Source organism: Epinephelus lanceolatus, chromosome 12 (assembly GCF_041903045.1).
Source record: "Epinephelus lanceolatus isolate andai-2023 chromosome 12, ASM4190304v1, whole genome shotgun sequence".
Taxonomy (NCBI): Eukaryota; Metazoa; Chordata; class Actinopteri; order Perciformes; family Serranidae; genus Epinephelus; species Epinephelus lanceolatus.
Window position 1 is genome coordinate 18108943 of NC_135745.1, and position 17182 is coordinate 18126124.

At 39.6% G+C, this 17182-nt stretch overlaps 1 protein-coding gene across 2 annotated transcripts; it reads right to left on the reverse strand.

Moving 5' to 3' along the window:
• Positions 1 to 1263: 1263 nt before the first annotated feature.
• nadkb (NAD kinase b) lies at positions 1264 to 17097 on the reverse strand. Of its 2 annotated transcripts, XM_033651540.2 has the most exons (12): positions 16914 to 17097; positions 15638 to 15941; positions 15443 to 15526; positions 14707 to 14836; positions 11797 to 11905; positions 8737 to 8822; positions 7936 to 8038; positions 7569 to 7774; positions 4712 to 4811; positions 4419 to 4576; positions 2400 to 2482; positions 1264 to 2303 (listed from the first exon to the last, which is right to left on the reverse strand). In XM_033651540.2, the coding sequence occupies exons 2-12, from the start codon at positions 15928 to 15930 to the stop codon at positions 2144 to 2146; spliced, it is 1512 nt and encodes a 503-aa protein (XP_033507431.1). In that variant the 5' UTR covers positions 15931 to 15941; positions 16914 to 17097; the 3' UTR covers positions 1264 to 2143. The 2 variants fall into 2 exon arrangements, with proteins under 2 accessions (XP_033507431.1, XP_078029181.1); XM_078173055.1 differs by lacking the exon at positions 16914 to 17097 and having other exon boundaries at positions 15638 to 16059.
• Between the last annotated feature and the right edge of the window lie 85 nt (positions 17098 to 17182).

Here is a 17182-nt window from a genome sequence, read left to right on the forward strand (position 1 = left end):
TTGAATTTTTGTTAAATTACAAACACTTGTAGACATAGTATAGCGTGTCACAAAAATGTCTTACAAAGTCATCGTATAGTATGTCAAAAAAAATCATAAAAATGTCTTGGTATAGTTTGTCATAAAAAAGTCACGAGAAAGTCATGGTATAGTATGTCACAAAAATCATTAAAACATTAAAGTATAGTTTGTAAAAAAATTTAATTTACTAAAAAAGTCAGTACAGTGTCAAAAAAACAAAAAAAAAAACAAATCCTAGTATAGTATGCCCACAAAAAAGTAGTATTGTGTTAGTATAGTATGTCAAAAAGTCATAGTAAGCCCACAAAAAAGTAGTATAGTGTTAGTATAGTATGCCAAAAAAAAGTCCTTGTATAATATGTCATGAAAAAGTGAAGTGTTCTGTGCATTAATCGTGTATATAATGTGGGGATGATGATGATGATATCCCCACTTTGGCCTGGTGTACGGGCTACTGCTTGCCTTAGCATATTCCTGAGGCAACATTGGATGTGAACCCCAGTCTCTCGCACTAAGGTCAGTAGCCTTAACCACTAAGTTATCCTGCCGCTACACATAAGCCCCTTTTACACTGCCAGATTTTCAGCGAATGTTGGGCTGTTTTGTCGGCAGGTTGCTAGCGTTTAGACACACAGAGCCGGATTGGCGAGTTGATCAGAGGTGCCCAATTTTCGGCATCGTAGGGTAGTCATATTGGCAGAACCTTTCTGGTTTAAAAAATGATCATACAAATATCTTAGTATAGAATGTTATGAAAATTGTTATTCCAAATATCACAGTATAGTATGTCATTAAAAAATGTTACTCATACAAAAGCTAACAGCAGGTTGGTTAGTTGTACCTATTATTCTGGCAACTGAATGTACTTCGTACCTGATAATCTCACTGACTGTGTAATAACAGGAAAGATTTGAATAGTAAAAACTTCTTCACTTTTTCCTGCTTAGCGAGACGCAGTCCTGTACCTGCTCCATCCTGCAGTCAGACTGTCTGGAAAGTTTGCTTAAGGTTATACACTTGTCTGTAGTTAGACACCAGGACGTCCACAGGTCCTGAACCAATCTTAAAATGTCTTTATTAAAACTCAAGATTTATAAGTATTGCCAGTCACTGGAAAACATGTTTCCCAAGTCAGGCAAACTCCTGCAAATTTTATTTTCTGAAAAGTCAATACTTTTTTTATTGTCACTCATGATTTAGAGAGTTTGGGTTCACACAAAGATCAGACTGGACAAAAAAGTCAGTGAGTGTTGAAACTTTATTTTAGCACTACTTCCTTTCACATTGACTTCAGTGATCATGAAAACAACATGACCTACCATGTTATGTTCTACAACATGCAATCTGACGTGTAGAATTTAACTTGGCCAGAAAAGTTGAGAAAGCAACTGACAAAACAAAAATAGATGAAAAAACTCCTCTACAGCGAATGTTAAGATGTACACAAAGTAGGCTTTGGATCGTACAATATGTTTGGACAGAACAATCACACACAGTAGTCTTTGGCTGACTCAGAAATAGAAATTCAAAGTCTTTTTTAGCTCCATTCTATATAAATATCACATAAATATGACATTAAATACATTTATCACAGAATCCTATATGTACAAATTTACATTTAAGGTCATTGTTTCTTATTGTATCAGTGTTTCTCTACCTATAATCCACAAAGTTTGTGCCAGTAACGTCTAAAGCTTACACACTGTATCATCATATTGATGATTAAGTACGCCATCTCCTAAACAACAGATTATTAATTCATAATATTAATAAACTGCGATCATTTCAGTAACTGCAGTTGTTTTTTTCCTAGGTGAGAAACATGCTTTCTCCCAATAAACTACAGATAGAATTACAGATTGCTTTTTAACTGGAATGTCGTGAGATGCTTTCTCAAATGAATTAAATACTGTAAACACAGTATGCTCATTAAACATGCTATTCATTGGACTGATGTAACACTCATCTGGCTGCACAGACACGTGTTCTCACTTTTACAGTTCTGTTTCTGTAATGAAAATGTTTGCAGGGTCTCAGAAAAACTGATCCCTCTCACCGTCACTCGCTCAGCTGCTGTGGAGAGCGTCCACTTTAACGTAGATCAAAAAGAGCACCCTCCAATTCAGTTCTCTGTGTCCGATGAGTCCGAGACATCCGCCAGTCGCGCCTGCCTCTTGCGTACGTTCCAGTGCAAACACTGAGCCAGGCTTTCAAACCAGTCGTACACCAGGTCGTGGCAGCAGATAGAGGGCACTGGGTAACAAGACGTAGTGATCTTGATGCTGGTTGGAGAGAAAAGCAGAAATTAATCCAAGAGAGAAGAACAATAAATCTGTATGACGACAAGGCAAGTGATAATGACAGGAAGTGAACTTTACCAGTCCCCATGCTGGATCTCCTGCCTCTTCCTGCCATCAAACGACACCCAGGCTGTGTTCCTGGCATCAGGAGACAAGGTGATCTGTTTGAAGAAGAGGACAGTCTGTCAGTGTCAATACACATGGAGTGACTCACCAACACACCAACCCATCACACACTGAAATCCCCAAGGTACTAGCATTGCCATAAAGTGGCTATGTAAATATGTGTGCTGACTATGAATGTGAGAGCAATGTACTGTAAAGGAAAAAAAACATATGAATCCCATTAACAGGGACTGATGGACACTTCATACCACAACAAAAAAAATGTCCAAAGATTTCAACTAGTTTACTGATAAACCAGATTTACCACCTCACAGTTGTACACCTCCACCAACCAGTCAGGTTGCAGTTTCAATCCCTGTCTGTCCAGACTCTAATGTACCCATGGCAGTAGACAATGCTTTGAATGTGGATGTTGCTGCACGGAAGCTACATATTCTAAAACATGGATGCTTCACACACGTCTTCAACCCGGCTGCATGGAAGATCTATATCGGAACGGTCTCAAAATGGGCATCCAAGATTAGTGTCACCAATTCAGTGTCCGACCAAATGTCTTATGACGTTGAATAATGGACAGAGAAGTGTTTTTGCGGAGCATTATGATGTCACAGTGAAGCTGACCTTTAATCTTTTGGATATAAAATGTCATCACTTCATCAACAAATAAATAGTGCTAACAAGGGTGCTGAGTCAAGGCATACATGCGGTCCATTTTGTCCACTTCTCAATAAAAATGTCCTTTTGGGTCTCAAACTAAAAATCATTTGCTCCATTACATATATATATATGATATACCAAGACAATCCATTCATCAATACTTGGTATAGTCTCATCAGGTACATCAGTTCTAAGTTAAGGGTTAATTTGGTTAGAGAAACGGTTTCAAGAATGCCATGAATAATAGTCCAAAAAGGAGTGACAGAGAGGCACCACCGAAAGATATGAAAGTGATTTCCTTCTTTGTCCGTCTAGTTTGAGAAAGATCTTTCTGGGCAGAAGTACAGAAGTAACTCATGACATTCTTCCAACTCAATTCCCTCCCGGATGAAGAGCTTGTTGTTTTCCATTGTTGTCTGAATATCTCTTCCCATTCCTCTTGTGCCATGGTCAGATTACCCTCACTTTCCCACCTTGGTTTAACTCTAAATGCATTTTCCTTGTGTAGTTGTTGAAGGCTCAGGTATAGTTTTGAAATGACCTTTTTATATGCTTTCATATGCTTTATTAAATATTTGGATTTGTTCATTTTCTGTGGGCATATTTTTCTTTATATTTTGTCAATATAATCAGTTATCTGTAAGTATCTAAAAAGGTCCCGGTATTGCAAACTAAATTCCTCCTTGTGATACCTTGTTTAATGAGAGTACAGTATGCTGTTAGCCCACTGGGGATCCAATCTTTAAATCTTTCGTTCACTAGGTATGAATTCTGGGTCATATGTAAACCATCTTAAAATATCTGCTGTCTTTCTTACGTTAAAATGTTAAAGTGTTTCATGCCATGTTTGTAATAATCTGATAATCCATGGGTTATTGTTGTCTAGGAGCTGGGTGGATAATGAGGGGTCCCCAGTTACCGCGTTCACTGGCAGAGGTCACAGTGACTTTTGACCACCAAAGTGCCTACTCTACTCCACATAAACGACTTTGTCAAAAAAAATAAATATATTTATAGGCTGTGGTTACATAAACAGGCGATAAATTACAGGAAAACTCTGAGTTACTGTGTGGAGAAACATAACAGAAGCAGATGCTTCTCTGAAGGCCATTAGGGGTCACTACATGGTTCCAAATGGCCTCACCAGATCTCAGCCCAACTGCACAAGTACAGGAGGGTTTAGCCCAAGTGTAGACAGCACCATTGTCACGTGTGGGAGTATCATTTGGACAAAACGGTGCCTTACTGTGACACTCTCCGTAAACACTATGTTTGCACCAAGTTCAGTCCATCCTCCTTCCCTTTCATTCTTACCATGAGCTCCACGCCAGCAGGGACGACGATAGGCCTGAAGGAGAGTGAGTGTGGACAGATGGGGGTGACCATGATGGCGGGTACGTTGGGGTGGATCATGGAGGCTCCTGCTGCGGCTGCGTACGCTGTGCTGCCTGTAGGTGTGGATACAATCACACCTGGAGGACAGAGAGACAGTGAGGACATTTCCCACCTTTATTTACCATGTTAATTGTGTACTACTAATTGTATCCACAAGTCAAGACTAAAAGAGTGACATCACATGACAGAAACAAGTGTATGACTGCTCTCACCATCTCCCTGCACTGAGGTGATGAGCCGCCCATCGAGGTACAAGTCCACGTTGGACAGGTAGGAGGAAGGGCCTCGGTCCACCACAACCTCATTCAGTACCTGCACACACACGCACACACACACAGACCAAAGTTAAGATTAGAAGGCACGCAGAGGCTGCTCCATTTTTGACATTCTGGGAGTTTTTAATCTGAATGTGTATCAAAACCATATCCATGTTGATTCTGCAAAAACCTAAATCCTCTTTTGGAATATTAAGGTTTTGTACAAGGAAACTCATGAGCATTTAAATGAATCATGTTACTGTGGTGCCATCTATAGGTCAAATGCAATACATGTTTGATGGGTTTATGTGCATCCACATGCATATGTTCACATGCAATATATATATATATATATATATATATATATATATATATATATATGTGTGTGTGTGTGTAAATTTGTGTGAACAGAAAAATGGGATGTTATATTAAAAAAAAAAAAAAACCTTTTCCAGAGTCAATCAAATATGTCATTGATCAAATATGGCAAAAAGTACATGAAAAATATGAGAAGAAGTACTGAAAAATTATATGTGGAGAAAATCTCTGCTCATGTAGGAATGAGATGGGACTTAACTGAAAGTGTGTAAAGATTGTGCCCAAAGTAAAGTGCTTTACAAATGGCCACATGGTGTCTCCAGCCACAACAAAACCCATCAGTGTGTCCTTGACCCGTGGTCTACGTCTGCACCAAAATTTCATTAATATCCGTTAAGTAATTTTTGAGACATCCTGAGAACAAACAGGCTAACTCCTCTAAACACAACTTCTCTGGCAGAGATGATAAAGGCAAGATAACCACACTGCTCATACTGTACAATGTGTAGTAGCTCTTTACAATAGAGCAGTCTTAATTATTTAATTCCTTTTCACAGACAGTAAATATGAAATGTAATCTCTACAGTCAATAAAAGCAATAAATCAGCCAGCTGCAGACACAGAGTTACAGTGCATTACATTCCCACATTACAAGAGGAAACTACGAGCAGGGAAAAAAATGCTGGTGTGCAGACAAGCAGCATACAAATCATGTTCCACACTTCAGTCGGAGCACTGCAGTGATGTCTGCCTGATGTACTGACGTCAGCTGAGCACAGAGCAAACATCCTGCTGGATGCTGCAGACATGATGTAATGTGAGGTCAAACTCAGGCTCAGAGACTAGAACGATCCATCACTGTCTTTTATCGATGAGACGGGAGAGAAGAGAGAGAGCCGCGCTGAAAATGACAAACTGCAGCAGTGTGTGTGTGAAGGGGGGGAGACACACACCAGACTCCAGACTATCAGGGACAGCTCGTCTAATTGAGGACAAAAGCCGTGTACCCAATTTGGAAAAAGCTCATTTTTGGGTTAGTGGTTAGAGTCGAGGTCAGGTTAGGGTTAGGTAGGTAACGGTTATGGTTTTGGTTAGGTGGGGAAGTCTCCAGGACTTGTGTGTGTGTGTGTGTGTGAGTGTGTGTGTGTGTGTGACTGCAGCAGTGAGGCATGTTGTTTAGTTAGTGTGTCTCAGACCGAGAGCGTCAGAGCTCATTAAATATCCATTTGGCGTTGACTGCGCTGTTGACGCCACGGTCTCCATGGCAACTGGCTCAACAGAACTTCATAAACATCCTACTTTTTTCTCTCCCATATCTGTGCCCAGCAGCTTTATTATGACTGTCGCCATGGCAACCCGGCTCGCTCACTGAGCCTGTGCACATGTGCGAAAGCACAAACGCACCCAGGGTGAAAAAAGGAAGCAAGGGAGACACACACGCACACACACACATACACACACACACACTCACACACACAAAGCTTCAATCATCTTTATGGGCTTACAGCATCATTTTTGGGTGCGATCAGGAATTAATTATGAGGACAAAATGCAATCACACATGCCCTTTAAAAGCCAAGAACTATGGCAACATGGAGCCTAACTCAAGGACCAAACTAAGAACTAAAAGTCCCCTTTAAACATCCCTGCTTGCATTGGAGGGACCATGAAGATTAAGCAAATGAGTTTGATTAAAAAGCTTTCTGTTGGTTGTATTTACTGTTGTGTGACTGTGATGTTTGTGTGGATCTAACGAATGAATGCCGCAAAGACATGCTGAGATGCACATTAACGTTTGTTTGTCTCATTCATTCGCTTGCTTCACTCTCAGCTCGTTACACTTCCTCTACATATTTTCTTTTTAGTCGAAAAGGTGACGACTTGGTTTTCAAGGTCGTTAAACTTTAGCAGCATTGTCGTTCTTATTTTGACTCTAGTCTCATTCAGTACTTCCTTATTGTGTGAATAAAGCTGAACATAATATGTAGCAGCTGAGGGTTTGAATGTTCTGAGTGTTTGACCAATCAGCTTCAAAACTCCACCCCAGTAGTTTCTAGGACATCCAAAACTACAGCTTCACAGCAGGGACTTATTTGGCACCTGGAACAGCAGACCATCTGAATTTAGTTGCTAAAGGCCTTTACACATTGGGAGCGTGACATGAATGAAACAACATGAAAATAAGAAATGCTCACCTGCCAAAATTTGGTATCAAAACTATTCATAGTAGCAGCAACACTAATTTGCTAAAACTACTGAGATTTTATTGATCCTATCTGGCAGCATGTCTGAGGTAAGTTGTTGCTTAGCCTAAGCTACTGTAAGCTATATTACTGACTTTCCTTTTAGCAAAATGCTCTCAGTGAATTTGCTCCTGGGTCCCTGAAAACGTTCTTTCAGTGAAAAGGGGTTTGCAATCTGCATCTTTACCCTGCTTTGTATATTTGTTTTAGCTCTCTTCTAACCTATTATACCTGTGCCTCTTTGTCCTCACCTGTAACTGCAGGGTGACCTTGCCAGCCTCGCTGTTGGTGTGTCCGTGAGGAAGGAGTCCGTTGTGTTCCTGTTGCTGCGGTGGCTGCGGCTGCTGCTGCTGCTGCTGTTGAGGCTCTCGACTGTACGGTTGCTGGCCTGTTCTCTGAAGCATGTCCTTCACCACCTTAACCTTTAGACGACTGCGCAGAGTGATGGCTGCATTGCCTGAAAACACACATACGTGCAAACATAAGCACACACAACATTCACATACACAGTATCTTGGAACAACTAAAAGAAGTGAACATAATTTATTTTTACATTCATATATGAGTGACTATGACAGTTAACATTAGACCAATATTTAATCTAAAGCTCCACTCTACCTTCAAACACTTTGGCCACTTCCGTCTTGTATGACTCAAATTTGAAGGGCGTCAGGAAACCAAGAGAGCCGAGGTGAAACGCCATGACTGGAGGGACGCTTCCCTGCAAAAAAGGACAGTCCGTACATAAAAATCAGTCGGATTCTATCAGAACAGCAAAATCATGACCCAAAAACTACATGTAGTACACAATACTGACACAATCTGTAAATATTTGGTATTAAGAAGATTTCATATTGTATACTTTATTTTCTAACTGTCATGTATGTCATTCATGAAACACAAACACGCAATCATTGGGTTAACTAAATAATCATGATACCTATATACCAGCTTCTTAACATAAACCTGAGGCTAATTTTAGAATTACAGACAAAATGCAGTTTTGCAGTGTCTGATCTTGAAATGTTGTTGACTGTGTGACATAAGGAGGCAACTTCAAAGACACAAATATTCAAATTAGTTTCATAGAATTTCCTGACTTAAAAAATCTTTTTTACTTTTTTTTTGCAGTGATCAAAACAGGATTACAATAAAGTCATTTAAAAATAGAAAACAGTTAAAAGCAGGAAGTGAACCTTTGTAAAGTACAGATGAAATACAATGACGGCACATCAAAAAATCACAGATTTGTATATTTGACAGTATCAGTCCCAAAGGTTACAAAGGAAAAGATATAAGAAATTGTTTTTCTTTTACTGGATTTAAAGGAACATAACCAGGTTTACCTTTTTAAGTTATTTTATGTAGTAGAAAATGTTTAAGTTGTCTGAAGTGATGAACCAATAAAAGAGTGATTACCTGGAAGAGAGACGAGGCATAGAGCAGAGTCCCATCTCCACCCAGACAGATGATCAGGTCTATGCAGTCAGAGATATCATCATAACCTGCAGGCCGTCAAAAACACAGCTGTATTTATATATAATAATATATCTTTTTCATTTCAAGAACATTTTACAACATGCAACATAAGATATATTTTCACGGGGCATCGGTGGCTTAGTGGTAGAGCAGGCGCCCCATGTACAAGGCTGTTGCCGTAGCGGCCTGGGCTCGACTCCAGCCTGTGGCCCTTTGCTGCATGTCACTCCCTCTCTCTCTCTCTTCCCCTTTCACACTTGTCTGTCCTATCCATTAAAGGCTGAATATTCCCCAAAAATATCTTTAATAAAAGAAAGATATATTTTCATTCAAATATATAAGAAAAATGTGACACATTTCTTGTTTCAGGTCGGCCAACATACAGTATGGGCCAGTAATTAGGGGCCGGGCAGCACCCTCTTGATTTCCTGCTCGTTCTTTCTTCTTCTTCTTCTTCTTCTTCTTCTTCCTCTTCTTCTTCTTCTTCGTCCGAGGAAATCCTACTTCCTATGTGCGAAAAATCACCAAACTTTGCACAAAGGTCCAGTCCTACGCCAGATTTGCTCAGCTGCAAACACAAGTCAATAGTCCTGATGGTGGCGCTACAGCAAGCGACTAAAGCTCAAAACTTTTGAAATTCACAAATCAACCGTATGTGCTTCAGCTTCGCAACTTTCACGAAAATGTAGCCCAGATACTGAAGAAACTTTTGTACATTTGAACCTATTGCAAATTATGAAGTCAATCACTCTGGGGTTTTTTTTTTTCAAAAACTGTCAAACTTCTTAAACATATCTCCTCCCACAATTTTTGCTCAATTGACACCAAACTTGCTACAGAGCATCTTCAGACTGTCCTACACAAATTGTCCTCACAGATTTTTGATTTACCAAAAACTGAGCCTAGAGTGCATCAAGATGTTTGACTGTAAACAGTACTGTGAACATATACTTGCTAAATAGGTTTTCAATGTTCATGAAAAAAATCAACAAAATTTTGGAGTCATGGTAGATGATGTTTGGCAAATATCAAAATTTTATCTCAAAAACTGAATTTTTGACAGCATTTTGAATTATGTCCTCATGTGAACCATTGCTGTCAATGGGAATAGAGCATCTTTACACATCAGTTTTTCACTTATGGAGTAAATCAATCATTGTTAAAAACAAATCAACAACATTTCCATACTGTCTAGATGCAAGTTATGTATTTTCAGATTTTTGTCTTGATAACTGAATTTATGACAGCAGTTTGAAATCTGCCTTGACAGCTGCTGTCATCCTGGTGGCTGGCTTAAACAGCACTTTTAGCTTGCTGGACACGGCAGCTGCTCATCTAAAGCTGCCTCGTTTGGTTTTTTAGTTTATGTTGTGGTGTATCTTCATGTTTATAGAGTTAGTACAGATTTACTAAAATAACATAAAAACACAAGCTACAGTATCTCACATAAGTGAGTACACCCCTCCCATTTTTGCAAATATTTCATTATATCTTTTCATGGGACAACACTATAGAAATGACACTTGGATTTAACTTAAAGTAGTTAGTGTACAGTTTGTATAGTAGTATAGATTTACCTCCCTCTGAAAATTGCTCAAAACACAGCCATCAACATCTAAACAGCTGGCAACATAAGTGAGTACACCCCACAGTGAACATGTCCAAATTGTGCCTAAAGTGTCAATATTTTGTGTGCCAACCATTATTATCTAGCACTGCCTTAACCCTTTTGGGCATGGAATTCACCAGAGCTCACAGGTTGCTTCAGTAATCCTCTCCCACTCCTCCATGATGACATCATGGAGCAGATGGATGTGAAGACACCTTGCGCTACCCCACCTTCAGCTTGAGGATGCCCCACAGGTGCACAGGTGAGTTTAGGGCTGGATACATACTTGGCCATCACCTTCACCTTCAGCTTCCTCAGCAAGGCAGTTGTCATCTTCTAGGTGTGTTTTGGGTCATTATCATGTTGGAAAACTTGATAATGAAAACTTGCAGCCCAGTTTCTGAAGAGGGGCGATCATGCTCTGCTTGGAATTCACACCTAGAAGATGACAACTGCCTTGCTGAGGAAGCTGAAGGTGAAGGTGATGGACTGGCCAAGTATGTATCCAGCCCTAAACTCACCTGTGCACCTGTGGGGCATCCTCAAGCTGAAGGTGGGTAGCACAAGGTGTCTTCACATCCATCTGCTCCATGATGTCATCATGGAGGAGTGGGAGAGGATTATTGAAGCAACCTGTGAGCTCTGGTGAATTCCATGCCCAAAAGGGTTAAGGCAGTGCTAGATAATAATGGTTGGCACACAAAATATTGACACTTTAGGCACAATTTGGACATGTTCACTGTGGGGTGTACTCACTTATGTTGCCAGCTGTTTAGATGTTGATGGCTGTGTTTTGAGTAATTTTCAGAGGAAGGTAAATCTATACTACTATACAAGCTGTACACTGACTACTTTAAGTTATATCAAAGTGTCATTTCTATAGTGTTGTCCCATGAAAAGATATAATGAAATATTTGCAAAAATGGGAGGGGTGCACTCACTTATGTGAGATACTGTAACTAACTGATCGAGGCAGCTGTAGACCAGCAGCTCCTGTGTTCTGAGAGGTAAAATTACTGTTTTTGTCAGTAGAGTCTGGTAGCTTTGAAGACAACATAGATAATAGCTTCAGTTTCCTGTTGAAGAGGGCTGTCCTAACTGTAAGTAAAGCAGTGAAAATATTCTAAATGTAGCGTACACTTAAACTGATAAAATGTTTTAGGTGGGACTTTTATTAGATGGATAAAACACATTTTGTTTTTGCCCATGTCCACAGCAGTACACTGCCTAGCTTCTGTGCTGGTACCCCTGCCTGCTTCTCCAAACTGGGGGCGTGGTGACTGACACATACAGTAGGTAAAACACTGACGACAGATAAGTACCTTATACAACCCTACTCCAAACTATCCCTTTAATTTGTGTGTCTTTATTGTATTGTAGAGGAGTCTCACCCTCCCTGAAGGTGCAGAGCTGATTGCGGATGGAGCCGAACGTCTCGTCCTTTGACAGCGTAGCATCATCTGCGACCCTGCGCTCCACGTACACCATCATCTGTTTCTCCTGATACACAAAGACATGCTTTAGTGACGGCAGCCAAAACACACACATCATCTCCCATCTCCCAAAAGTACTCTTTCAGAAACGAGGCTGTTCACACACCAAACATGTGGGGACTGATATGACGGTGTTCTTACGGAATGTAAATACATGGGTTCATTTGACAGTCTTATTACACAAAGCACAGCTTGTTTTGGAAACATGTGGCCAAAAGGTGTCGTAACTGTGTGAGACCAGACTGTTACTTTCACATACATGTCTGGGTTGCTTCCTGGATTCTTTCTGTTAGACTTGTTGCTCTTCAGTGTCACAAATGTTTTGGAGTACGCTCCGTTCTTAAGGAGCATGGGTTTAGTTTACTGATAGAGGACAAACTGTAACTGAAATCAATGAAATTGACATTCTGATATCCCAACTGATAAATCTAATCACTAAATCACAACCTCATAATACTCTCAAACATTGGCCACTTCTTAAAACCCATTTTTATAGTTTTGCTTTTATGTGACATCATCTTTTTATTCATTTTTTAATGGTGTTTGTTGCTTTTATTCTTTTTATTGTATTTACTTTTATGTTTTGTTTTTATTTTTTTATTTCCTATTATCATCCATCTTCTCTTTATCGTTGTTTTGAGTCTTCCCTCCTGTCTTAAAATTATTCTAATTTTGTTTTGCTTTGTTTCAGCATTACTGAATTACTGTATTGCCTTTGGAGTATCTTGCTTCTGCTTTGCTTTGTTTGTCAAAGCACATTGTAAACTCTGTTTTTAAAGGTGCTATATAATACATTGAACACAGATTTGTATTTGTTTTTGTCTGTCTCAGAAAAAAAATATCTATCTGAGACACAAACAGAGCAGCAGGTGGAGCCGCTCAAAGTGCTGCAGGTGGAGGTGGTGATGGTGTTGATACAGCTGATATCTCATCAGACTGAGAACTAAGTCTAATGCAGCAACATGATTTCACAAACGTTAAGACATGTCAAGTGTTTGCGTTATTGCGTAAGGAACACATGGTCCACATTTGGTTGATTTCAGCCATGACTTCATCTTGAATTGATTTATGTTTATTTCGAACATGTAAAATTAATAAAAGAAAATAAAATTATAAGTAAGAAAACAACACCAGAATACCCAGCAGACATTGAGTTAACAACTTAAGTATTACATGTCCAAAAAGGAGTAGGGGGAAGTGAATATTTATCAAATCCTACCTCCGTTTTTATATTTTATCAAAGCTTAATGCTAAACATGAATATTCCTGTTTTCTACCCCAGGTTCACCATACACACCTCAATCAAATCAAACTAAATCTAAACATTTTCAAGGCAGAACAAGAACAGATTAATCTGAATAAAAGACACACACACAAAAAAATGCACACAATCAAAAACAATCATCATATATTGTGCCCTTCCCCTTTGAGTTCAACCATCTCATATCTCTTTAATATGTTGTTTTGATTTTTTTTAATTTATCAGATGTTCTACATGTTTTAATTTCCAATTGTTCCATAAATTAACACATTTAACTGTAATACAATGATGTTTACCATTATTCCTCACTAATTGTTTCTTGAGCGTAAACATTCCTCTCAAATCATGTAAACTTTTGTTGTTGTTTTTTCACTCGGTACATGATTTGAATCGTTCTGAAGTCAATAAAATCTTTGAACTTTAGTGCTTCTAATTTGATAAAAAAAAATTGGGCATGTTGATTCTTGATAACTGGTTTGTTTACAGTTCCTATGTCTCTTTTTTGAAGGATGAAGATTAGATTTGTGTTTGTTGTGTATGTATTTACCAACACTTCCACACAGTAAATTATCTATGCGACTATAAAGGAGCAGCAAAAGGACGTTCTGTAATACTGACTTTGACTTTGATATTTTAGCTCAGTAAAGCTGCAGCACCCTCTTATATAACTTGGCACTGAGCTCCAAAAGTTTGTTGCTCAGTTAAATTATGGATCCTCTTAATAGCATATAGAATACAACTTAAAAACTTTTTCATGGTGATACCGGACAAAGTGTGAAAGTATGATAGAAAACCTTTCAGAACAATATAGCCTCGAATTATTTGTTCTTATAGAATTTTTTTTAAGTACTTACAAGCGGTATGTAACAAAAATTTACATGATTTCAACGTGGATCAGCAGCAGAATATAGATGGATGTATTAAGCAATTTAAAACGCTTTAGAATTCATTCATTCATCTTCTAACTGCTTCATCCTCTTGGGGGTCGCGGGGGGGGGGGGGGGGGGGGGGGGGGGGGGGGCTGGTATTTTCAATGCCATCTTTTGCTGCAGGAAACTAAAATCATTGCTTTTTCAAACTTTTTAAGACCACAACTCCACACCCTCTGTGTGCTTATAATCAGATTGAGGACGGTTTATATTATTTTTCTCTAGTTCTTTCAAAGAGTAATTTTTCAAATATGTTGCTCTAGATGTTTGATAAAAGTTAATGAATTTATTTTTCATCACCACAATCTTCCTTGTGGCTTCTGAAGATCCCGTTTGTGCTGCTTTAATGCCTGATTTTGTTTGATGATGTGAACACACCTCCAATTTTTATGATCAAATAATTACAGATTGGGTTTATTGTTCTGTTGAAGTTGCTGACAGCATGTCATTGATGTGTGAAATAAACCAAAACCAAGAGTGTCTCAAAATAAAATCCAAAAGAATCCGAATCTGTTCTCTGTGTTGTTTCAGATACCACAATAACATCATAAAACTTTCATCTCATGAAACATATACGATGACAAACATAAAGTATATAGTAGTATAGTTATCCTTTACCTCCACTAGAAACCTGCAGAGCTCTTTGAAAGGCTCGACGAGGCTCTCATCTCTAATCTTCCTGATGACGAGCACGTTGACAGGTGGTTTATTCCAGGTGAGCCGCTGGCTGGCTGGATCCTGGATGTGCCTGGGACACGAAGGCAAACACACAGGTGAGTAAACAAACATACATATTTTACACATACTATCAGTGCCTTTTAATCCTATGTTAGACACACAGAAACAGACCAAAGAGCTGACTGTCACATAATCACGTCATGTGATTTTAATTCAGCTGGCTGCATCTTGACGAGTTCCAATTTAAGTCAAATACCACCATGATATCAAGTCTTACCTCATGTTCTGAGTCAAGTAAAAGGTAAATATAGAACAGATGCAGTCATTCATTAACTGTTATGACACTTTGATGTTACCTCTGTAGGAGTGAGGTCCAAACTCCAAACATCAGAGTTTAGAAACACTATCTTTTTTCTCCTTTTTACCATTTGTGTCTCTCCTCCTTTGAGTGGCGGACCACAGGCATTGTGGAGATAATTTCGTCTTTCGGATGGAGTCCAAAGAAACACTACTGAGACCAGGTGACAGCAAGCATCTGTGGTCTGTTCTGTTAGTCATCCCATTTCATCTAACATCCAATCACAGCATTCTCATTTTATCTTATCTCACAGTTACACAAGCTTTTCTGTGTAAACACCACACTCATGTACACACAAAGTTCGCCCCTCATGCTTACATGACTGAAGTTGGGTTGGGAAGAATACAGGCTTTGGGTCCGAAGTGAGTGGCAGGATACGGTCCATGTAGAAAGTGTGCTCTCCTGTGAGGAGGGAGAAAGAGGAGGGCAGGTCAAGACACTATCACCTCATGTCCGGGGCAACAGAGGTGTGGCAGTGGCATGGCAGACCAGCTGGCAACCTGCAGTGCAAACCTCTTAGGAGAGCTTTCTGCTGTGTCGCTCGCCGACCCGGAGAGCTCCAAGTGCTCGTGTTGGCCTGGCAACCTCCGCCGCTCGACCTCCCAGAGCAGCTGTTCATGACCATCCCCCCGTCGCTGCGACCTCGTCCCCTTCCTCCGTCTCCTTGGTGACTTGGACGGGTGCTCCCGGTGCTTCGAGGGCCTGGCTGACTCGGACAGCTGACTGAGGGGCGCTGAGGGTCGAGCCATGCCTCTGTCCGGCACTGCCAGGGACCCTGGTGATGGACTGGTCTCTGAGTTCTCCATTCTGCAAGGCGCTACACAGAAAAGAAATGTTGACAATTTAAAAAGACTGACTGAATACCTGAAGATACTTTAGTAGGCTCACCTGAGTCATCAGTTGTCAACTAGGGGAAACAATCACTTGTATATATATAATGATAATCGATCAATTAGTGAAGCTAAAATACCAAATATTCTCAGATTTCAACTTCTTAGATATGAGGATTTGCAGCTCTTTTATATTCTATATCTTTGTAAATTGAATATTTGAGGATTTTTAACTGCTAGTCAGACAAAATAAGCCCTTTAAAGACATCACCTTGGGCTTTGGGAAAGTATAAAAGGCATTCTCACTATTTTATAACATTTTTTCAGACAAAATTATCAAATTATTTTAAGAAACAAATCAGCAAGTTGACTGACAATGAAAATAGCAGTCAGTTGCATCCCTATACTTATGAAGACCAAATATTAGGTGATATAAAGTGACATTTCGTCACAATAGTGTCGACAACGTTAGTCTGAGGTACTATTGAATGCTTATAAAAATATGAATGAAAATGCACCATTCTGTAACTAACTCATATGTACATCAACTATGTTTATTGATATAAAACAGAAAAATAAGATAAAATAACCTATTAACAAAACCATAAACTGTGTAGCTAATGAAAAAAGGAGTCAATAAATAAAACCAGCGTCCTAACCTAGCTAACCTTTATCAAGCATAGATAAGCAACAGAATGAAGGTAAATTTAACAGTTTTTTTCGATGAATTGTTTAACAATTTGACCTTGGACCAAGCTTTAGTGAGATAACAGTCTATTTATGACACACGACTCGTAAATAGCAGCTGAATGACACTAAACCACCGAGTAACAGTCAGCAGTGAGTTTCTGTGACAGCTCTCAGTCACAGCCTGAAACAACCGTTGGTCTGATGACAGCGACCGTTATTAGCCGTTAGCTAAACAAGCTAACTTGTGTGAACCTCTGATGGAAACTTACTGTGTCACAGAGAAGCAAACATACTCATATCGCTACTACTTCATCAAGGACCGAGTGTGTTTAGACGCTACAAAAATGTGTCTTTATAGACAGACAGCGCGGTCAAACTCCAAAGGTTGAAATATTACAACACGGTGGGCATGACCGAAGAGAGGGGGAATGATGTTTCCGGTTTGGTGACCGGTTCAGGGGCATCACTGCGGGCTGAACTCTGCGCAGGACCGGTGGTGAGTTAAAGGACCAGCGCCGTTTGTGGTGAAACAGAGACA